We start from the raw sequence: 22,821 nt of genomic DNA on the forward strand, positions 1-22,821 counted from the left end.
TTTGAACACAGATCAATCACGACATTTTCGGCTGATTTGTTGATAGCGCTATGTAGAACTTCATCTACAATTTGTGTTTGTGCGGCACCTCTGAAACCCAAAACAACAAGTATATTGTACTATATCATACAATACACAAAGCTGTAACAGATATTCTGCAGTAAAAAGGGTAAAAGAAAAGCTGCTTAGTACAACTAATTTGTATTTAAATCAATAGGATCCTATGAGTCATATTCCCCTTGTTAGTTAATAAAAGACCATTCATATTTTACACACCTATTCTGTGTAACTTTATTTTAGGTTTCCAAACAATATCCAACAATCCGCGCTGCTCATATTCGATGATGTTTTTTTAACAAGAGACTCAGACCTCCTAGGTACCATGGGGCAGACATATCAGTCTGTCGTGTGGTGCGGACGGGGCCTCACTTTCATTATATATATATATATGTACATTTTGTTATTAATAGTGTGTTCAGTTTGCAACTGTTTAGCTTCTGTAGTTATTAAATATCTTTTGTTTTGATTATAACCTGCACCAGCTGTCTTTTTGGCCCTGCCTTGCCGGAGGACGACAGAGCACATGGGGAGGGCCGGTCTTTCTCTTTGTTCAAACCTAATTACCAAATAGTCCTTTAGCTTTAGGACCTCCAGCATGATATCCATAAAATGTAAACCAGACAAATAGTTAACTCTTTTCTTTTTAATACATAGAGCTGCCCTTACAAAGTACGTACTATTGCATGCATCTTGTGTTGACACAAACTTGTGCTTCAGGTCAATCTTAACATAGATAATTATATAGTAATAACTCCATGAGTCCCAGTTATAATTACTTGAATATATACATGTATTACAACACAAATCTGGCCAGAAAAGATCTTGGTACAGCATGCATAGAAACAGTCATATCAACATCTTTAAGTAACAGGACATTCACACAGGTTTATGCTTTATATCTCACATCATACGGAATATAATCACACATATCTACAAGGTCCTCATATTAGACAACAAGAGCCTGTTCACATAATGCATGCCGAGTGTGAACGATGTAGGCCTTTCACAATGCCAAACAGATACATATTATCATATAAACCTATATGACATTCATATATCTTTTTTAATTTTTCCACAAGTCACCTTATATCAAATAGAACCAATCACAAAATTGTATAGTTACTAACAGCAATATGAGTGATACTATACCATGAAGGAAATAAAAAAAAAATGATGCAGTTATTAATGTATTACTTAATTAAAAAAATTGTTGTGACCCCCTTTTTTTCATGTGAAATGTTTTACATACAGTTATAAAAATGATGCCATTGCAAAAGTGATTTTACTAAGAGAACACTCAGGAGGAATTGGTTTGTCCTGTTTATTGATTGTTTTATCAGGTATGACATTTAAGATGAACTTTTCCCTCATGTTCTGCATTAATGTGGCTCTTTGTTTGTGTGGGTTTGAATAGAAGCCTTTCTTTTATGCCTTTTCCAATTCAAACAATACTTTCCCACAGATGTTGCTGTTATGACTTCTCACCTGTATGGACTCTTTTGTGAGTCTTCAGTTGTGATGTCCAACTAAATCTTTCCCCACATGATTTGCAAGAATACGGTTTCTCACCTGTGTGCACTCTTGAATGAGCCTTCAATAGTGTCGTCCAACTGAAACTTTTCCCACATATGTTGCAAGAATACGGTTTCTCACCTGTGTGGATTCTTATGTGACTGATCAATAATGATTTCCGATTGAATTTTTTCCCACAGGTTTTGCAAGAATGCGGTTTCTCACCTGTATGGATTCTTAAATGAGAACTCAAAAGTGATGACCGACTGAAGACTTTATCACAGGTTTTGCATGAATACGGTTTCTCACCTGAGTGTATTTTTACATGTCCATTCAATGTTGACATCTGACTGAATATCTTCCCACAGGTGAGGCAAGAATATGGTCTCTCACCTGTGTGTGTTCTCATATGAGAGTTTAACGTTGATGTCCGACTAAATCTTTTTCCACACGTGTTACACGAATGTGGCTTCTCACCTGTGTGGATTCTCAGGTGTCTCTTCAGTGTTGACTTATACTTAAAATGTTTTCCACATGTGTCGCATTGCAAGAACTCTTTACCTGTGATTGTATTACAGTTAATTGTTGACATAGTGGGGTTGCACACATTGTTACTTTGACTGTTGCTTTTGTGATCTATTTGTTTAGGCCCTCCATTTTTATTTGATTCAGAGTCTCCACGTTTGCCTCCTTTCTGATCTTGGCTTTCAGCTTCATGAGAGTTGTGTGAGAGGAGCTGGTGGTCATTGTTTGGTTCCGGTACTACAGCACTTTCAACTAAAATGTAGCCAAGAGATGTTTCCTGTACCACACTTTGGGTTTCATCAGTACACAAGTACAGAAGTCCATCTTCAGTGTGGTCACTTTCCTCATAAGTAGGAGTCAACATGAAGGTCTCAGTCTCCTGCTTCAGCTCAAGCTGCTCTCCCTCCTTACTGGTGCAGGGTTCCTCCTGTTCCTCTTTGATCTGTGGAGGATCTGGGTCCTCTTGGTCCAGACTGGAGTTCCTCTCCTGATTACAGAGCTGCTGGTCAGAGAGAACCTCCTCCTCCTTACAGACATGTTGCTGTGGGAGCTCTGGAGGAACAGAGAACAAAAGAAATAGGATACGACTGTGATGATAGAAAAATGTACTTCTGAATAAATAAATACGTTTCTATTTAAACCACCAGGATCATATATGAGTCACATTCATTTGTCTTTTGAAGGACCATTTCAGTTTAACAAACCTATCCTGTGTAACTTAATGTCAGGTTTCCAGACGATATCCAACAGCCTGCGCTGACGGTCGATCTCTTCCTCGTACGCGACGATATTTTTCACAAAAACTCCGAATATTTCTTCAGCAGCAGCAGATAGTCGCTCGTTGACAAACTCTCTCAAATACTCAACTGAAGACATTGTTGTTTAATTACAAATTATATAATTAGCTGCGCAACGACTACGGCGCATGTATTGTTTACTTCCGCTGGATGTTACACTGTCAAGTTCCGGCAGTGGAATGAATGCGTGAACATTTGTTCCGCTTGTAATTGTTGGCCCTTTTAAAGAAAATGTTTTTAACATTAGCCATGGCTGTAACGAGTTGTTCCAGTATCATTTGTTTTTGACATCTGTCATCTCACTGAAGTTAATGTCCCATCAAAACGTGAAAGCTAAAATTACTGGACAATGTGTAAAATACTTGGAATGGAGTCTCAATTTTGAACAGTGCCTAAATGATGTAGTTTAACAGCAAACGGGAAACCGTTCTGTATTATATTGTCAGACATGCTCATCATGAAATAATGTGTTTTTTAACCTGTATGAATTGTTCTCTGAGTTCTGAATGTGGATTTCAGGCAGAAGATGTCCTCCCCTGGGTGGATTCCTGGGTGTGTATAACTTATAATATCTAAATTATATAGTAGCCTACCACACCAGGCGTTGCAAGTAATTCAGTGAATGTTTTCAGGGTAAGGGTGTGCGTTAGTGTGACTGAGCATGAAGGGTTATCTGTCTACTCTCTCGACCTGTCCCAGATGTACAGGTCCCTGCCTTCGCCCAATGTCAACTGGGAACAGCTCCGGCCCATAAACCATAACAACTGAGTCCTCTCTCGGGTTTGCGAGTGGAAAGCTACTTGCCTGTATGCATCTTAAATGCCTTGTCAAATGAGACACATGGAATACTCTTCTCTCTAGTGTGGGACAGTGAGAAAGACTTTCAGGTCCCCACAGCACTGTGGTCCCGGGTTTTGCAGGTGCACTGCTTCTCACTTGTAATTCTTCTGTGCTTTTTCAAGTCTAGCATCCGACAGTCTCCTTCCCCACATGCGTTGCAGTTATACAGCTTTACACCTGTGTGGGTTCTCAAGTCACTCTTACGCCTAAACTTTATCCCACATACGTTTTTAACTGTGCACATATTCAGGTGAATCTGACATACATTGTTACTGTGACTTTTGTGATGTCTTTCTTTGGTTCTGGCTCTGCATTTCTAGTTGATCCTTAGTTTAGGTGAAATTGTGTGAACAGGCCGAATGGAATCTGAAGAAGCAACGGGAGACTCTCGATGCCTTGGGCAGAAGGTTTAATACTTTTCAAAGAGAATCGAGTCCGGTAACACACTTGATACAGAGAGTGTGGTCACAAGTGCATCGACACCCTCAATTCTGAAAGTTGTAGCATTTTTCCTGGAGCCTTTAAACTGATGGTTTGTACAAAAATCGGAGGTGCCCAATAAGGTGATTTCGACACTAAGTTGCAAGTGTGGGCAGCTGCTGCAATGTTGTAAATGAAGACATCAGCATATCTAATCAGTGGTGAGGATGTACAGATCACAGGCAGAACAGTCAATCCCTGTGTCTGGAGACTCTGTAGAGATGTCTGAGGCTTCTAGCTCCACTATATTACTCATATTTGTTACTTTGCTTACTTGGTATGTCTTGCTGCTGTAACATACAAATTTCCCCCTGGGGATGAATAAAGTACATATCTATCTATCTATATTTTCAGTTTTATAAATAGTTAAAACTGTACATTTACTGACAAAAAACACAAGATGGTAGACTTTTGAAAACTGGATATTTATGACATTTGGTAAATGCTCATAGTAGTTACTGTACATGTATCCAATGAAAGCATATAATCAAAGCTGGTTTCATTAACATTAGCATGAGCTTCCTTCCGCTGATATTGAAGACTGTGATTGTTCTGACAAATGCTGTTGCTCCAACATACTTCAATGTTAACACAAAGACATACCTATTGGAAACCGGTGTAGTTATCTCTATTCTTCAGTTATCAGCTTTATACTGAACTGAAACAACCTGTTCAATATGTTTTATAGGTAAACACTTTCTCTCCTATATGGGTTTGACTACACCTGAAACATCTGTGCTGCAGTGATGTAGCTTTTCTCCTGTGTGAGTTTTCATGTGGTCTTTCAAGTTACTACTAGATCGAAAATCTCTCCCACACGTTTTACAAGTGTATGGTTTCTCACCTGAGTGAGTTCTCATGTGGCGTGTTAAGCAATTAGTCCACCTGAAACCTTTCCCACATGTTTTGCAAGTATATGGCTTCTCACCTGTGTGGACTCTTACATGAGTGTGCAACACGGATGCCTGTTTGAATCTTTTTCCACAGATGCTGCAATAATATGGCTTCTCACCTGTATGGACACCCTGGTGTCTCTGCAATTTGGACATGCAGTTAAAAGCTTTCCCACACGTGTCACATTTTAAAGACTTTTTACCTGTGTGCTTATTACAGTTATTTCTTCTTTTGTCTCCATGCTTGCCTCCTTCCTGATGAGCTACGTGAGAGTTACGTTGGAGGATCTGTATGTAGCTGTTTGGTTCTGATACCACAGACTGGTTAATTATGTTGACTACAGACTCTTTTTCTGCTGCATTTAGAGTTTCATCAGGATTCAAGTACAGAGTCTGAGCTTCACCATGGTCACTGTTTTCATAAGTAGGAGTCAACATGAAGGTCTCAGTCTCCTGCTTCCGCTCAAGCTGCTCTCCCTCCTGACTGGTGCAGGGTTCCTCCTGTTCCTCTTTAATCTGTGGAGGATCTGGGTCCTCTTGGTCCAGACTGGAGTTCCTCTCCTGAATACAGAGCTGCTGGTCCGAGAGAACCTCCTCCTCCTTACAGATATTTGGTTGTGGAAACTCTAGAGAAATAAATGACATAAGTAGATTACAATTGTAATGTAAAAAGTTCAGACTGCACTTTGGCCCATAAAACAAAAATAATAAAATATATACTTGCACTTTTCCGGATGGTACCCACATGGTCTAGTGCACTTATTGTAAGTCACGTTGGATAAAAGCGTCAGCTAAATAAATGTAATGTAATGCATGAACCAATAGAGAAGTTTTGATTAAAATTCATTGAGGATTTACAGACCCATCTACTGGTATGCCTTTATATCTGCAAATTAGTACCAGTATATAATAAACAACTGGGAGTATATGCATGTATTACTCCTGTTTTGTGTTATTAAAACAATTAAGTTCCAACGTTACACACCTTTCTCGAGTGACTCGGGTTTCCAAACGTTATCCAGCAGTCCGTGCTGACGATCGATCTCTTCCTCATACTCCACTATAGTTTTTTCAAAAACTATGAATATTTCTTCAGCAGCAGCAGTCAGTCGCTCGACGACAAACTTCCTCAAACATTGTATTGTAGACATTTCTAATCAACTATTCAGATAATTCATCCTGGGACGCAGCGTAGACCAAAAACACCGATAAACACTTTCTCAAATTATTAATTAGCATGAGGATCGGAACAATTTAACAACAGTACCACATCCGGTCTGCTTCCGGGGGGGGAAACATTTTTGAGACGGCATTACTTCCTGTAGCAAGTTATAAGTGTTTTTTTGTTTTGCCGCTGTAGTTGGATTTGGAATGAAGCATCATTTCAGATCAAGCATATTTTAGTTTTTTTTAGTTTTTTTTTTAACAAACGGTCTAAATGGGTGCATATTATTGTGCTATATGCAAGCAAACAACATTCACCGGGAAGGGACATAACTTCGGGAAAAACCACCAAAGCAGACTTAGAGTGGTTCTTCTTAAATTCTTAGAAAAGGTAAGTAGTTAGGTTATTGTGAGTTTATTCATATGGATATAAAGCTATAACAATTTGAGTATTCGCGCTCATTTATCTTCCACCTTGCTGCACTTGACTTATTAATAACGTGCTAATGTTAGCCCTGAAGCTAACGTTAGACTAACACCGATTCCTAGCTTTTGGTTTTCATGGTTCATAGCTTCTGCTAGCGAACAGCATCAATTTTAGTTAGAGTGTAACTTGTATGTTTCCTGTATTCGTTTTATCCATCGTGTCCTAGGTGAAAGAAGCTCGCCAAACACTTAAAAAACCTCAAGTAGAGAAGTTTGATTGCACTCAGCAGAAGAAGACATTCTGGTGCTACTGCTGTGGGCGTGAAGTTGAAAGAAATGTGACAGACGGTAACATGACTGTGCTGTATGGAGGCTTGTTGGAACACATGGCCACGTACGTTTTATTTAAATGACTTTTATTTAGTTTAGTTTATTTCTCACTGATGCCCTGCTTCACAGGGCACCCAGGGGTTTAAATTGTAACCTCAGCAAACGGAAGCACTATAGAAGTTGTTTGTTATTGTGACTGCACATGTATCCCACAAAAGTTCAAAGTGGGAAAGCTCAGCAAGACATTTACTCATTTATATTGGCTGCCATATTTATTTAAAAAAAAGGTTTGACTTGAGACTTAATGAGTATTTGTGATGAACTGCATTTTCTTGGTTTTAGCCCAGAACACAGGAAGAATACTCACAAGTTCTGGTGGGAGAATAAGGCGGACCCCAAGTTTAGAGACAAAGTCATCATCACAGAGGAGGAAACTGAGAGGTAGGCTTAGTGTGCCAAAAATCTATTTTAGTTAAGATTTTTTGCAAGGTTAAGTGTTTGTTTTTGTTTAGGTTTAAAGCTGAGGTGGAGAAAGCATTGGAGTCGTTTGTGGAGGAGGAGGATGAATTCTTAAAACAGGTAATGCAAAATCACTCTATTATCACTTTAACTTAGCAAGACTAAGAGTTTACTGCCATGCTACGGCTAAAAAAAATGTCTAAAGGAGTGTTTTTTTTAACCAGACTGGAAATCTGCCTTTAGTAATCAGTTGTTTGTCTTGTTTTTCTTTTCATGGCTGCAGCAAGCTGATAAAATCCGGGCCCAGGAAAAGCATCGTCAAGAGGTCTTTCAGTCTCTTTTAGAGGTTTGTTTTCCAAGGATGCAGTGGCAGTATCCATCACTGTGGCCTTGACTGTTGTTGTTATGATGAAATGATTTTGAGTAACATCAATTATGGGAAATGGCAAAATTATTGTAACTGCCAAGCTAGTTAACCAATGATCCTCTGGAGTTCCTGTTTAACTCTTAACATTGTGGCTGCTGAAAATCTTCTATTTGGTGGTTTAGAGAGAAAGAAACTTTCCTCATCAGGTTATAGTATAAATCCTAAAAAGCTTTTTACTTCCTAGTTGATGTTAACATTGTGGCCAAAGTGTGTGTGGGTTGTGATGATAAAAGCTGAGATGAAGCATGATTGGTGCTCCGACTTCCTCTATGAACCACTGTTGGCTTTTCCTGAATCAATATCAGCATGACGCAGAGCCGGAGTTGTTCAACGGACCCAACGGCACAGACGTGTCTGCTGAGGATGCTGTCAGGTAACACTGTGTCCACCTACCACATTTCGTCCTTTTTTTTTTTGCGTCGTATCATCATCGATAGCACTTGAGATTGCTTTTGTTGTTTTGGAACTCATCTTGTTGTCTCGGGAACAGCTCTCAGTTTACGCCTCAGGGTTCCGACCATCAGGCCGGGAGCAGCTTTGTCGAGTCAATGGTCAAATCACCGCTGGCCGCAGCAGGACAAGGCCTGACTTTCATAGGCTACCAGGTAGACGGACAGCTCTCATTGAGAAAGTGTTCAAGTTTAATAATGAATTGTTTTTGTTGTTTTTTTCACACAAATGCGATCACCTCAGTTAATCACTTGGTTTGTCTGTTACAGGATTCAAACACTGGAAATGTACATACAGGTACAGTGATGCATGGATTTATTTAATGGTGATGTATCTGCAGAATACAGGGGGGGAAATGTATCTGATTTGGGCGATATAACTATTATTATGTATACATATTTATATATGAAATATGTTAGTACTTTTATTGTATTTCAACTCTTTATTTTCTTGGGCATTGATATAGAATTTGATAATCCAATTATCAATGTTGTCAGCAGTGGGGTGTGATTTTTCTATTCATACTATTTCAAATAATTATAATTATTTGTCCTTTAAAAAATATATCGTTACCATATTAGAAAAATCTTTACTAAATTTAATTTAGTTTAGCTCTAAAAGTTCATTCCATCTGTTTTCCAGATCAGTCTCTCGTCTGGTTTTGTTGGGTTTGCTGGATGTATATTTAGTGTTTATAGAAATATCTCAGCTTGTGTCTCTAACAGTTCTGAGATCTGTTCACCTGTTGCATGTGATTGATGAAGAATAAGCATAAAGCCATTGTGTGTCGTAGGTGCCTTACCTCCTTGGCTCCAGCAGGATCCTCTGGAGGGAACCTCTGCAGCACATCCAGAGATCGGTCCATCGCTCCAAGAGTTCCTCAAACAGAGTAGGAATCTCACACACACACACACATTTCTAAGCATGTTATTTAAATTAGCTGTCAGCTGAGCAGTTTGCTCAAATAAATGTTCTGGCCTTGATGATAGTTTCCACGAGCAACTATGTTTTATTGGTTGTGTATGTACACTAAAGGACAAATCAATAAAACTCAGAAGTATTGGAGTATAATTCAAATGGCCTCGTATGCTTTGGCAGAGGAGCAAGAGAAGCTGAAGAAACTTCCACCGAACAGAGTGGGCGCCACCTTTGATCACAGCTCGCACACAGACGCCAACTGGCTTCCCTCCTTTGGTCGAGTGTGGAACAGTGGTCGGCGCTGGCAGTCCAGGTGAGATCTCGACACTCTACACCTGCTACTAACATGCAACGATTAGAAAGCAAGACTCCTCTCACTCCATCCCTTTTTACACACATGTAGGTCTTAAGTTAATGTTTGATATCCTGTGTCCGATTACATGACTCATTTGAGAGCGGAGATGGGTCAACCTGTTATTCTTAGAATGTAAAATAAAGACTTTTTATCGGCAAGGAGCTGTTGGCTGATGGTTACCTTCCAGCTAATCAAGACTGCTGAAAGCTTTATGATCTGTAAAGGCTCATTTTCATCTGGTGTCCCTGGCTAAACGTTAAAAAGGCCCATAATGGTTATTTTACAGCTCGGTAGATAAACTTCACTGGTCTTTGCATTCAAATGAGACTTCTTTTCAACAGACACCAATTCAGACAGGAGGAAGGACAGACAAACAGACGGAAGAGGAAGAAGAAGGATCACGACACGGGGGGGGGGCAAAGAAAGCCAAAACGACTGAACAGCTGACAAATTCTGACAGCACTTAAAACTGATTATGTTGTGTGAGAACTGAATGGAGGGATGTATATAGTTTACAAGATGTGAATGAGATTTTATACTGTGTTTCTGAGGAGTTGCACTCTGTAGAAATGCTCAGGCTGACTAGACACCCTGCTGTAGTTCCTAACCAAACAGTAGTGTTTGCTAATGGCACATTGTATGTAACCTTATGTATAACATAATTGGGAAAGTATGCAGTATAGATATTAACTTAGTATATCAGGCATTGCTGCTTGGATGTATTTCTTAATTGCATTTTGTATAAAAACTGCATGGTCCAACTTCACGACAGATAATTTATCAATTGAAATGTGTACACTCACTCCACACTCAAAGATTTAAACCAAATTGATGTTCCCTCTCAGTTGGTCACTGACGTGCTCCGTTTAATCAGCTTTAAGTCAGTGACTCCAATCAAAGGTACAAAAGAGAGAGATTTTTATTATTCAGTATTTGTCTATTATGATCAGTAAGTTACTAGTTTGACTACAGCTTTTTGAGAAGATAACAAGACTGTTCTGCCAAGCGAACAGCAGGGGGCGCCAGCCACTCGAGTAACAAAGGCTGTCTGATAACATGAAGGCAGGCTGTTGAGGCCAACATTTAGATCACAACTTGGTAAAACCTTAAATGTATTATCCATTTGAAGGACATTCGTCCGTATGGGGCAAAGAAAGACGGCATCATTGAATAAGTGTTTTTGGTTTGGTCTCTGCCCCAAATTCTGACCTATCAATGCTACTCTGCAAACAATCCAAAATTGCACTACACATCATTAGAGCAGCAGTTATTGTGTAGTCTTTGTGTGTTTTTTTTGGAGAGAACTTGTACAACCAAATGAAGCGCTTTCATTTCCTCTTTCAGATCATGTTAAGAGTATGCAAACATTTGCCACTTTGAGACAAGATGTGACAGGACAGTGTTAATAAAACGTTTGTGTCAATAGAATCAGCATTGTAGGAGCAGTGCTCTCTAAAAATAGATAGCTCCACCTATTTTCCAATCCTTCATTATAGAAATAAAGAAGTGAGTGTTAGTGGTGTGTAGGGACGCTAACACTCTTCAGGCCATTTCTTGTTGGGTAAAATATTCGTTTAACTTGACATCTCAAGCTAATTTGAGTTGCCACCTCATATTTTCACCCATGTTACATTGGGCAGTGGCCATATTAAGCCTTAAAATCCAACTTTGGTCTGCATGCATGCATGCTCTACTACTCTCTTAAATTGATCCATGAATGAATTACTTTTATAATGCAGAATAAGCGATCAAGAATACCAACAAATACACAGAGGTCCTTTTGCGATGACTATTACTATTTGCACAGCGTTTTGTATCGCAACAGAGGAACATCAGCACAAAGAGAGAGGTGGCCAAGAGCAGGGAATGTAGTAAATATTCCACTCCTGAGCTCACAATTGGCCTTTCTCTCATCAGTTAAGACCTCCTCCTCTCAGTGGTAAGGTATAATCAGGCCCCAGTGTGCTCTGGTTGGATGGGCGTGGAGCTCAGTGCAGCTGCAAGGCAATCTGGGTATACAACGTGTAGCCCATCTATTCTTAGCTATGTGACAACGCGGCTATGGCTGATTCACTACGAACTGAAAAAGAAAATGGGGTTACCATCTGTACATCTTAACAGTTGCAATAAACCATAATTACCAGATGTCGATGTCAGTGATGTATGACTGTATAAAGTATTTGTTTTGATATCAGACCATGGTTTGTTGTATTTTTCTGTAAAATATTAGGATGTTTTGACAGTCGGAGCTCTAGAACAACAGTCACCCTTTGCACTAAAAAATGGGAGGTTAGAAAAAAGCACGTGTACTGGGCGTTTCTTGAATTATTTCATAATCCAATCACGGAGCAGTATTTGTGAATATATCTGCATGTTTTAAAGAAGGCATAATCCCTGAATGATGATTGGTTACGAAGGAGAATAAGTGGCCAATCGCTTAAATGACAGGCGCTCAGCTGGCCGTGAAGCCCCGCCTCCTATATATTAACCAGCAAACCCCGGAAACGTTGTCGTTTAAAGGGACAGGAGACATTTCAGGCAAAGGTTGAAACAACGAAAACAGCTGCGAGCACAAAAAAAAGACAGAGAGGAAGGGACGTGGTCAGAGAACAAGCGAGCTATGTGGCAAGAAAGAGTGGGAGGGTGAGACTGAATCTGTACGATTATTTTAACACTCCAAGAATCCCAGCCAAGGTTGCTCACGGCTTTTAGCATCGAAGTCGATTTTCGCTACCTTAGCTACCTGGAATGCGACAACGCAGCAGTCAGCACGAGAGATAACAAAAAGGCCAAACTCCCAAACGACTTTGCCAGGCTGTGTTCTTCCTCCGGAGTCTACTTTTATTGTTAGGTGAGTAGGCTTCAAGATCTTGAAATGTGGCTTGCTAGCTTATCTCTTCATCTCCTGCATTGTGTGCACTTTAATGATGGATGGATATATGGGGGAAAAAAGGTGTCGGTTTGTTTTATGGTTCCTTGAAGCTTGCAGTTAAATGTTAGCAGTTAGTTAACTCTGAACGTGCAGGTTGTCACAGTCATCATTTTCTTCATTAATCAGAGTAAAGAATGATAGGAATCCAGCCTAATCCAGTTGATGACTTGACAGTAGCTTGCAGGGGGCGTTCCCTGCTTTGTCTGCCTTGCTCAGTCTTTCTTTATGTGTGTGTGTGTGTGTGTGTGTGTGTGTGTGTGTGTGTGTGTGTGTGTGTGTGTGCGCGCGCGCGCGTGCATGCATGCAGTCTGCGGTGGATAGAGACAAAGTGATAGAGGCCTAATATATTTATGACACCATAGGTTTGTGTGTAATCAAAATGCATGTGTAAATTGATTATTATAAGTGCACACTCATGCCCTCCTGGCATTGTGCATATGGGCTGTGCAACAGGGAGGGATCAACCAGCACTACCATATATTTATATCTATGTTTAAATATATATCTGTGAGATTATGTCTATAACTCAGGGGATGAAGGGATGATGATCACTGTTACAGGAGAGGGGATGGCACTGAGTGCAGTGGGCGTAGTTCCCTTGGATTGCATTTGGGAGTTGCATTGCATCATGCAGTGAAGTGAGCATTGATGTTGGCACTAAAGCCTGGTTACAGTGTATATCAAATATATAAAGAGTTAGAGTAGAGTCAGTTATTACAGTGTTATTATGCTGAGCTGCAGTGCACTGCCTCCCATTATCCCAAGAAGCAGGGCAGGATGGCATTGACATACACATTAGGCACAAGCGTACTCCGTCACACTCACCCTACAGCACACGTGCATATGGGAATCCATTAGTTGTCTCACATGCATGTAAATAGAAGATTTTGTCACACACCACACACGCATTGCCGCAGCAAATGCATCTGCAATAACTCCTCATTTTTCTCTCTCTCTCTTGCTTGTCCTTGCGTTGCTCTGACAGCCACCCCCCGCCTCTCTGTCTGGGAGAAACCAGTTGGCTTTGTCCTCAGCTGAGTGTGACGTCACACAGATCTTTACTGTAATCAACCATGAAGGCGAGGTGCATTATGTTTAGCTGGCCTGGGTGTGGGCTTGTCCCATGAAGGATCACTTTGTGGCTTAAGTTTCCAAATGCCAAAACACACTGGGGAAAACAAAAAAAGAAAGAAATTAATTTAGTCTATTTGGGTTAGACAAAGAAACCTAGAAAAGCTTCTCACATCAAAAGAAGAGAGGGAGTGATCAGAAATTCATTTTTCTGGCATGGAAGGCAAACAACACCACTAATCCCCAGCCACGACTGGTCTGTTTGCTTACTTCAAAATATAAAACTACTAATATAATCACCCTTCAGCAAATATATTGTGTACTTCTATGCTTACTGTCCAGCCAGGTACATTGAGTTAAGCAGGAGTGTGGTCATGAGCAGCCGTGTGTTTTCTCATGGTAATATATGGAGCCATGAGTACCTAGTTAGGCTGTTTAGAAGAGTATTATAGTCAACATGACGCTATAACTTGTGGCTTGTAATACTGTAAGAGCCCAGTTTCTTCTCATTCTATGAAAATAGATTAGGCCCAGACTAACAATGTTACAGTCTTTGGCCTGAATTTGGCTCTTCCTACCTTGCCTGTAGTTCAACTAGTCTACTGTTTTATTTAGTTAATCAGATAACCAGGGACATTGAGGATTGCAAGTTAAGGGACACCATTCAGCCTGTGGTCCTTTGAGCACCGAACCAATGTTTGAAGGGAATATACCTTCCATACCTCTTATAGCTCTCTGACTGAGTGCTTATGGTTCACGGTTGCAATTCTCCTTTTTAGCGTCAGTGCTCTATATGTGTGGAAAGTTGTGGTGGCTATTAAACGCTTTGAGCTTGTTGTCAGCCCTCAAACGTGTCTCTGCAGGATTTGATGTCCGAGATTACAGATGATTATGTGGGTTAGATCCAGTACTCAACACTGCTCTGGGCTATATTGATCCCTCGTGTGTGTGTGCATGCACGTAATGTACTTGCATCCTCATGAGAGCTAAATTGTCTCTCTTAAATAAAGAGCTATTTAGCCATTAAGTGTTTGTTTTAAGGGTAAGATAACAAATGGCAAATCACTACATGTTTTTATTAATTCATAACGTTAACTCATCACAAAGAACCAGTGCTGACTGGTCGACTCACACAGACCAATGTCTCTCCTGTCCTAGAATAAAATAAAACAAAAACGTTTTGCGTCTACTAATGCAGTTTTCCCCTCTATGTATCAATATAAACCTTGTCCATCTACCAGTTTTGCTTAAAAATACGGATCCTCCTATTCACATGCCCCTTTATGTGCTCAATCCATTGTTTGTCGCCCTTTTGTTTTAAGATTGTAACGTCCATCACACAGATTAAAGGCAGTATATGGCACTACGAGATGTTTATAAAGGTTTTACATTCCGTCCATAACCTCGTGACCCCCTCAGTGGTCCCGTTCCTGGGTTTGTGGAGTGATGCTGTTTGTATAAGATACCTCGTTTAGCCCCGGGACAGAGCAGAGGCAGGTTGAGATGAGAGACACAATTAACAAGAGGACAGGTCAAAGGGCAACAGTGTGTAAATGTGTGTTTGCTTGTATTTAGACCTTTTAATGATAACCAAATGTGCTCTGACTAAAATAGGCAGTTATAAGGAGATGAAGTCACTATAGCAATCACACTTTTCAAAATATTTTTCTCCCTCTCTTAGTAACAGCTTATTCCTTTAATAGCCCCTGTAGCTTTGACAGGTACCTCTTTAATCTTGACACCCTCACCTTGGGCCTTACCCACCTACACCAGCTAAATCTAGCTCCAGGCTTATCAGTGGAGGTCAGTTCGTCCTCTTCCAAACCCCTCAGTGTCGGTCAATGAATTCAAGGATGCTTGGAATAAGTGAGTGTTGGGAGACTGTTTTAAATGCGGTTGAGGGTCAAAGTCTATTGACAATTAGACCCAACACAACAATGCAATACTGGAATGAAAGCTGAAACGTAATGAGGCAAGCAGTATTTTTTTAAGGATTGGATTGGAAATGGGTGTGTTATTTCTAAATCCAATCGAAGTGTCTCAAACTGCACACTTCAGCCAGGATTGAATTTTAATGTAGCGTCTGATTGATGGGAAGAACTTCTTATTACATGCTGGAGTTGCCTAAATGGCAGAACTGAAAACAATGAATGACAAAGGAAAGCGTGAGCCACAAACTCATAATTTGAAGTTTTTATTTAGAAAATCTATAAATCAACTCTTTTGGGAGACAATCTGGAATTTTCTCTTGTGTCAAGTGCTCCATCTTTGTTCTGGGTGTTTTGGTGGCTCCATGGATCGGAGCAGCCTGCTCAACTTTATTTAAACACAGCTGACAATAGAAGTCCAGAGAGAGAGGAGGATGGCAAGGCGACGGTACCACCTGCTGAATAAATCAACATGGTTTGACATTACACCCTGAGGGACAAGGCGCTGTGATATCCACTTCTGTACAGTGTGGGTATGCGAGTGTTTTATCTCTGGTCGTCTTCAACTTCGCCAGCTGGATTTGCTGTACAACCTCAGGATTTGTGAAATTATGATTTTTCACTCTGTTCTTTCTGATTAAACAACTAATTGACTATTAAAGAAAATGATTGCCAGATTAACCGATACTGAAAATGATTGTTAGTTGCAGCCTGAAGGGATTTGTTCAAGCTTCTCAAAAAAAGAGAGGATTAGCATTTTTTTAAACTATTCGATATCATCTTAAAGTGAATATATTTGGATTCAGGACTGCTGGTTGGCAAAACAAACTATTCGAAAAAATCACCTAGGGCTCTGGGAACTTTTTTTTTTTTTAAATAATTGACAGATTAATCAATGATTTCTTGCAGCCTTAGTTGGAGGAAGTGTCACAGTGACCAAACTGACCTGTGAGCCATTTGTCTGTTGAAATGGTTTCCATACAATCCCAAAATCAATTAGTAGAAGGCAGATGTATTTCTGTGCCTTATATAGGTCAAGACAGAGCTTATCAAGCTAAGACCTGTTCCCTCTCGTCCTTGTCTTGTCCCCCTGTCCGTTACTCTTCAGTGCGTTGTCATTACTCTCATTTCCCTCGCCTAACATCAAAGCCCTCATCTATTTTTGCTGCTTTTATTCACTCCATCTTGTAGAAGCTGAGTATGTGTGACAGGCTTGGGCCTTTGCATGCATCATTTGTCACTTAAATTGACTTTTAAGCAGAATGAAACAAATCGTTCCCTGTTTGATAACTGTGATACCCACACTTGTGTGTGTGTGTGTGTGTGTGTGTGTGTGTGTGTGTGTGTGCGCCTGGCCGGTCTTGTGCGTCTCATCAGAGCCAGGAAACAGCTGAGCTGGAGCGTTTTTGTCCAAACTGCGCTGATATGAGTCCTTGGCAAGATCCCTTTTGTTCCTGGCCTAATGTAACAAGCAGAGAACTCCGTCAGTGTCATGACACGGTGGAGAAGCAGTCACCAGATGGGCTGAAGAAATGACCCTTCATACAATGTCAAATTATGACCAATGCACTGTTGCATCTCCGGTGACCTGCTATCTCACACGATTATTCTCACAGTGTGATCAACTAGTCATCCAGCATCATTGTATGTGTATCATCAAGGTGAACAGGAATAGTTTTATTGTTGTATTGATAAGGGAAACATCAGGCTGTCCGTGCTTTTCATAATGATCAATGGTGCATTTTGGAAGACAAGATATACCAATTGTGACAGTTATAGCCTATACATGGTAGTTTGTATGTGCTGCTTGGATTGGATGTTTGCTAAATCAAAGAGTCGGTATCATATTTTAGTGCATAAAAGCGTGTCAATACATTGGCTTTCAAACAAAGAAACGCACGTAATCGACCGGTGCTCAACTTATTTAGGTTACTTGTGTTTTATTTACGTGCTTGTGTAATATCTAGTTGCCGATTTGCCCCCCCATAGGGCTCAAACACAGAGCAGCAACTCTTGTGGTACCAAAGCTTTTCATTAATAACTGCTGCTTAACGAGCACAGGCCTGTGTGTATGTTTTGGACTGATCTCAGGATTAACCCTAGCCAGACCTCTCTCTGCCCTTCATCCTGTAACTGCCCCCCCCCCGACCAACATGGATGAGCCGCTCTCTGTGTATGTGTGGGTCTATAAACATTGCATGTGCAAGTGCGTGTTTTAGTTTAGGTAAACACTTGTGCTTAAGGTCGTTGTAAAGCAGGCCGGTGCTTTGTTTCCTCCACTCATTCTGCTGTTGTGAAATGATCGCACCTACAAATGTCGAAACAAGTGAGTGGTCTCTAACTGCTATTGTAATCTTCTCCACCATAGTAACAAATCGTCGGCTGGTTCAATAGTGAAAACATGCCCTGGTTAGGTATTGGTGAGCTACATAGCAAAGAAAGGGATCTTTTCATTTCAATGCCCAGATGGCAGGGTGGACCTCATTCAGCCGCTACCAGTCTGAGTGGTGCAGCACCCCCATGCTGTGAGAGTTCCCCAAGCATGAAAAAGAGAAGAAAAAAATGAATTGATGGACAGAGAAGAGGCGAGAGGAAGAAACACAGAGAGTGAGGTAAAAAAAGACAGACAGCTGAATTCAGGGTGAGAGAGTGAGGAGTGAGAGGGGGAGAGAGAGCGAGATGGGGCTTTATTTCCTGTCCTCCATGAATAGGCAACATATTTCTCTGGAACATTCCATCCTCAGAGCTGGCCCGGCCTGTCACCAAGACTCAGTGTGCCACACTCCTCCCCATCTCTGCATTTCTTCCCATTGCACTCTGTGTCTCTCCTTTCTCCTTGTGCATATCAACCATTACTTAAATGTTTCTACCCTTTTACTCCTATCTTCCCGCAGCAAAAGTGAGCTAACCATAAAAGGTTCAGTCCAAAGATATTCAAAAGAAAGAAGTGGTTAGTTCGAGGTGTAGATCAGTAAATATATTATTGAATCAAAGTTTGTGGCTCTTTGTGATGGATTGGTGTTGAAAGATACCTGGATTGAATTTGATTACACCAACCTTTAAGCATCTCTGTGAGGACATACCAGCAGCTGGATGCTCAAAAGGATAACTTACAGAATCTAGTCATGAACGGTGGGAATGATTGCAGAAGTGGATTGAGAGGCCTATTTAATAATGGAAAACAGAAGTTATTTGAGGAATGCTTTTTTTGGACAGTCCGGTGTCTAAAATGGACTACCTAAAAGTCTGTGTTCAGTAATATCTATTTGATGTGTGTGTTCAATTTAAACCCCAATTCCTAAATTTAACCCTAACCCATTATATCAATTGACACTTCTAGTCACTTGGTAGTAAGTTGGGCTGTAAAGTTCAATGATTATACGTTGATATCTTATTATCAGCAGGCAGCTGGTCAAACATACCCGTCCAGAGAGAGTTTATCTCACAGGATTGTTCCAGCGCTCTAGAAATGTAAACATAAAGCAGCCACTCTGGGTGGGAAACAACCTGCAGGAACTCTGATGATGGTATAGTCGTGGGTGTGGTTATGGCAGTCAAGCTGGCAGGTAAGCATGTTATTCAGAGGTCCCGTTCTACTTTAAAATTGTGTTGCCTGCAGAATTAAAGTTGGCAAGACACACTGACCTGCAGAGAAATAAGGGTTTAAATGTTGAAAATAGAAAGCAGTTAATGTTATTAACATGTGGTGTCACGTAATAACTGGAAATCAAAAATGAAGACTAAGACAAAAGCAATGTGCTGTAAGTGAGAAAACCAGCACTGAAAATGGGAAGGGTGTTTCATTTGACAAATGTTTTAAAGTGGCTTTAATTTATGCTTGACCTTTTAATTACAGTATAGTAATTCACTCTAATGTTACAGTAAAACCAGACGCATTGCATTAATTCTAACGTATTTGAGCCAGCAAGTCAACTAATCCGTGCTTCAATACCGTTGTAGATATTAGCTGTGAACTTTTCTTCTGCACACTGGAGCTTTGTTGATGTCCACTGTTTGGCTGCTGCCTGCTCGCACACTTCTTAGATATAGGTCTCCATGTGTGTACTACTAACACACTTTAGTACATGCCAACAGAAATGGACACCAACACACGCAGGGGCCCATTCCTCTTCAAACATGTTCAGTACTACCTAATCCCCCCCCCCCCCTTCAGTCACATATACACACTTTCCTTTCCCACCCTTCCTCCACCTCACCTCTTCCTCTCCTCCTTTTGTTCTCTCCCTCCCTGAGGAGGAGGGTGAATTAGACTTTGTTTTTGATTTTTTACACCGTGACGAAATGATTTATTCAAGGAAGTTTTGGGCTAGTCTGGATCGAAGCTCTTCAGTTCTTGAAGGCTGAGACTTTTTATTGCTGGTTGTAACCCCCCCAAAAAAAAACACAGCTGGTGTCACTTTGAGAGGCTCAAACAAACAAGATATGGGTGTCTATGTGTGTAACGCAGCGTTTCACATGCCATGGCTGAGAATTGAACCCCAACGTCGGGATGCAGACATCAAATCAAACACTGTCCTCGAGTCAGGATTGCATCAATGCGTGTGTTTGATGGAATGTGAATGAGTTTGTGTTTTCAATGCTTCTTTCTCCTCAGCTGCACTCAGAGTGCCCTTGAATGGAGTAAGATCATCATAAAGAGGACACACCCTTTTTTTCCCCCTAAATATGGAAAGCAACATGGGCTCTTAAAGGGACAGAAGTGTGTTTGAGTATGCTGAAAAACAAAATCCTAAATAACAGTGCTGCTGAAGAGCAGAAGAACCCCATCATTACTGTTTTTACAGTTGTCTTACCTTGTTTTAATCTGCCGCTATTACTCTGTTTATTTTCCTCTGTCTATTTTGATGTCTTCTATGCTTTCTACCTTTCCCTCCCTCCCCTGTCCCTCTATAGTTGGAGGTAGGTACCTCAAACAATACTCGGCTTTTGCTAGGTAGCAAAAGCCGAGTATTGTTTTACAAACTTCAATAGTTCATAATCAACGTGACAGATTGTGATATGTAACAAAGTTTTCTTTATTCCATGAGTACGAGGAATTGCACTTATTTTGTGATAACTCAACTAATGTTAAGAGTGTTTGAATTACACAACTATTCAAGTCACATCACTTTAAATGAGCCCAAATCACACGTCAAAACTTCTGCACAACATGCAACACCATCTATAGACCCTTGATTTGGCTGAGGTAAAGCTCCACAAAACTAAAGGCACGTTCTCTTCATCTTTCTGTATGAGGGAGATAACAAAGCAGCAGCAACTGGTTCTGGAAACAGACACAGGGTAATGGAAAAGTGAGCAGGAGATAGACGTAGATGAGGAGTCGGGAAAATACAGTGACTGAGACGTGTGAGACCAACGTGTTTTATAGCTCTCTGAGTCTTTATGTCTCAACAAGTCTACCCTGGTTCCCGAAATGAGGATAAAGCATAATCGGGTAGGTGTGTGTTTGTGTCTGTAACTAGAGGGACGGCCAGTTAAGATGTGGTCTTGACAGCTTCAGGTGTGTTTTTTGCACAGTGATTTAACTTGTGTAATCTCCATCCACAGTGTGTGTGTGTGTGTGTGTGTGTGTGTGTGTGTGTGTGTGTGTGTGGTGAGAGCTTGACACACACTGTGTGTACTTTAACCACATCACTCCTTCAGAAATAGTTTTTGCCCAGTCAAAATGCCGTTCCTTATTAGCTCACAGATGGCAAAATACACACACACACACACACACACACACACACACACACACAGCTGAGGGCTGCTCCTGGTACTCAGCTGATAAACTTTTTCACATGCACTTCATTCTCTATCTGCACTGTAGCAGCAGATAAGCGCTTGTGCTATTGTGCTTGTGAAGACGCTGTGTACTATTCCATGCTACACACAGCGTGTCTTTGTGTGTGAGCGAACAAGACGGCAAATGGGTTGCACAGACGTTTGCACACAACCACATGGGGGGGGGGGGGGGGGTGGCTGGCAGTGGCACACTATGGGAAGAGATTACACAAGTTAAACACTGCACACACAACATGCTTTAAGCTGTCAAGGAAACAAACCTAACACACTAACACGGAGAAGTTTGAGGGAATTGCTCTTTGGTCTAGTTCTCTACTTCTGCAGAACAGGCAAAGCAGGTGGGCGGGGTCTTACTTCCCCATGCCACCCCCCCCCCCCCCCCCCCCCTTTCACTCCCTCCCCCTGGCCAATCAGGAACTCAGCCACTACAGCTGACCCCCCTTTTCTCTAGCCAATCAGCTGTCAGCACACACTACTTTCCCCTGTATGCCTTCACTGCTGAGTGAGCAAAGCATGCCTCGCTCTATCAGCTGAGAGGAAACGACAGAAAGAAAACATAGGCAGAGAGAGAGAAAGGGTTGAAAGGAGGGGCCTGTGAATTGATAGAGGAAGAGAGGTGAGGAGAGGAAAGGGGGAACACGAGCGTGTGAGGTGGGTTTTGCATTCAAAGATATTTTGGAGGGGCGCAAATGAGAGAAAAGAAGGCAGGGGGGGGACTGGAGAGAGAAAAGGAACGGGAGGGTGAGAGTTGTTGATGAGTTTTCGGTGAGAGAGAGAGAGAGAGAGAGAGAGATCCTCAGTCTCAAAACAAGCAGAGGGAAGCAGAACAACCTGACTTATCTCTGTCTTTCTCAACACCACCTATTCAGGAGGAAGGAAGCAAAGAGTCAACAAACCGCAGAGTCGACAGCAACAGCAGCCTGACCCAGTGGAAATAGAAAACAGAGGACAGAAAGAAAAAGGCAGCAGAGTTACCCATCCAGCCCCCAAACTAAACACAGGAAGGAGAGAGAGTGAGACAGCGAGATAAACCCCATCTTCATAAGAGGGTGAGTGTCACAAGTTCTCCTGCTGTCAAGCCAAGTGTAATAATGTTCCTCCTGTCATATTGTCAGCTGGGCTCGGGTGACTCAATGTCTCCTAAAATGGCCACATGAAAGACAGACAGACAGACGGAGAGACAGAAAGGGACCCCGTGTCAAACAGCAGTCTCAGCAAATATGTCACTGAGCCGGCTGAGTTTAGACTGTCATGCCTTTCCAGCCTGAGTACTGTATGTGTGTTTGGCTTAACACTCTCTCACTCAGAGGTTTATCAGTTTCAGTCAACTTGAGCTGTCTCCTGTCACTATCGGCTCTTTCATTGATGCTTCCTGTCTTTGTGTTATACTGATGTCTGTCTCTCTCTCTCTCTCTCTCTCTCTCTCTCTCTCTCTCTCTCTCTCTCTAT

General features: G+C 41.2%; 4 protein-coding genes across 7 annotated transcripts in view; 2 read left to right on the forward strand and 2 right to left on the reverse strand.

Moving 5' to 3' along the window:
• Positions 1–683: 683 nt before the first annotated feature.
• Positions 684–3,032, reverse strand: LOC116384413 (zinc finger and SCAN domain-containing protein 2-like). The gene is made up of 2 exons (XM_031849042.1): positions 2,802–3,032; positions 684–2,649 (listed from the first exon to the last, which is right to left on the reverse strand). The coding sequence occupies exons 1-2, from the start codon at positions 2,971–2,973 to the stop codon at positions 1,532–1,534; spliced, it is 1,290 nt and encodes a 429-aa protein (XP_031704902.1). The 5' UTR covers positions 2,974–3,032; the 3' UTR covers positions 684–1,531.
• Positions 3,033–4,642: 1,610 nt separating this feature from the next.
• On the reverse strand, positions 4,643–6,332 carry LOC116384415 (zinc finger protein 554-like). Its single transcript, XM_031849044.1, has 2 exons — positions 6,093–6,332; positions 4,643–5,733 (listed from the first exon to the last, which is right to left on the reverse strand). Exons 1-2 carry the CDS (start codon positions 6,256–6,258, stop codon positions 4,919–4,921), a joined length of 981 nt encoding a protein of 326 aa, XP_031704904.1. The 5' UTR covers positions 6,259–6,332; the 3' UTR covers positions 4,643–4,918.
• A 92-nt stretch (positions 6,333–6,424) lies between these two features.
• Positions 6,425–10,402, forward strand: cenatac (centrosomal AT-AC splicing factor). The gene is made up of 11 exons (XM_031849300.1): positions 6,425–6,662; positions 6,925–7,091; positions 7,370–7,468; positions 7,540–7,606; positions 7,770–7,832; positions 8,219–8,286; positions 8,404–8,518; positions 8,633–8,660; positions 9,157–9,252; positions 9,462–9,594; positions 9,978–10,402. The coding sequence occupies exons 1-11, from the start codon at positions 6,546–6,548 to the stop codon at positions 10,081–10,083; spliced, it is 1,059 nt and encodes a 352-aa protein (XP_031705160.1). The 5' UTR covers positions 6,425–6,545; the 3' UTR covers positions 10,084–10,402.
• Positions 10,403–12,167: 1,765 nt separating this feature from the next.
• Positions 12,168–22,821, forward strand: part of atosb (atos homolog b) — a 24,268-nt gene continuing 13,614 nt past the window's right edge. The window contains exons 1-2 of one of the 4 annotated variants that reach the window (XM_031849283.1): positions 12,168–12,487; positions 22,242–22,421. The gene's annotated coding sequence lies outside the window, so the exon portion shown is untranslated. Of the gene's footprint in view, positions 12,488–21,778; positions 22,138–22,241; positions 22,422–22,821 lie in introns of those variants that run through there. The other 3 variants (XM_031849285.1, XM_031849286.1, XM_031849287.1) reach the window with 3 other exon arrangements.

This window comes from Anarrhichthys ocellatus, unplaced genomic scaffold (assembly GCF_004355925.1).
Source record: "Anarrhichthys ocellatus isolate YVR2014 unplaced genomic scaffold, GSC_Weel_1.0 scaffold9, whole genome shotgun sequence".
NCBI lineage: Eukaryota > Metazoa > Chordata > Actinopteri > Perciformes > Anarhichadidae > Anarrhichthys > Anarrhichthys ocellatus.

Excerpts from the sequence above, each read along its gene's own strand:
- LOC116384415 (XM_031849044.1), bottom strand. The coding sequence starts at position 6,258 with ATGTCTACAATACAATGTTTGAGGAAGTTTGTCGTCGAGCGACTGACT. Across the intron at positions 5,734-6,092 it reads ACCCGAGTCACTCGAGAAAG|AGTTTCCACAACCAAATATC; the intron begins GTGTGTAACGTT and ends TTATTTCTCTAG.
- cenatac (XM_031849300.1), top strand. The coding sequence starts at position 6,546 with ATGGGTGCATATTATTGTGCTATATGCAAGCAAACAACATTCACCGGG. Across the intron at positions 7,469-7,539 it reads ACAGAGGAGGAAACTGAGAG|GTTTAAAGCTGAGGTGGAGA; the intron begins GTAGGCTTAGTG and ends GTTTTTGTTTAG. Across the intron at positions 8,661-9,156 it reads CACTGGAAATGTACATACAG|GTGCCTTACCTCCTTGGCTC; the intron begins GTACAGTGATGC and ends TGTGTGTCGTAG.
- LOC116384413 (XM_031849042.1), bottom strand. The coding sequence starts at position 2,973 with ATGTCTTCAGTTGAGTATTTGAGAGAGTTTGTCAACGAGCGACTATCT. Across the intron at positions 2,650-2,801 it reads CATTAAGTTACACAGGATAG|AGCTCCCACAGCAACATGTC; the intron begins GTTTGTTAAACT and ends CTGTTCCTCCAG.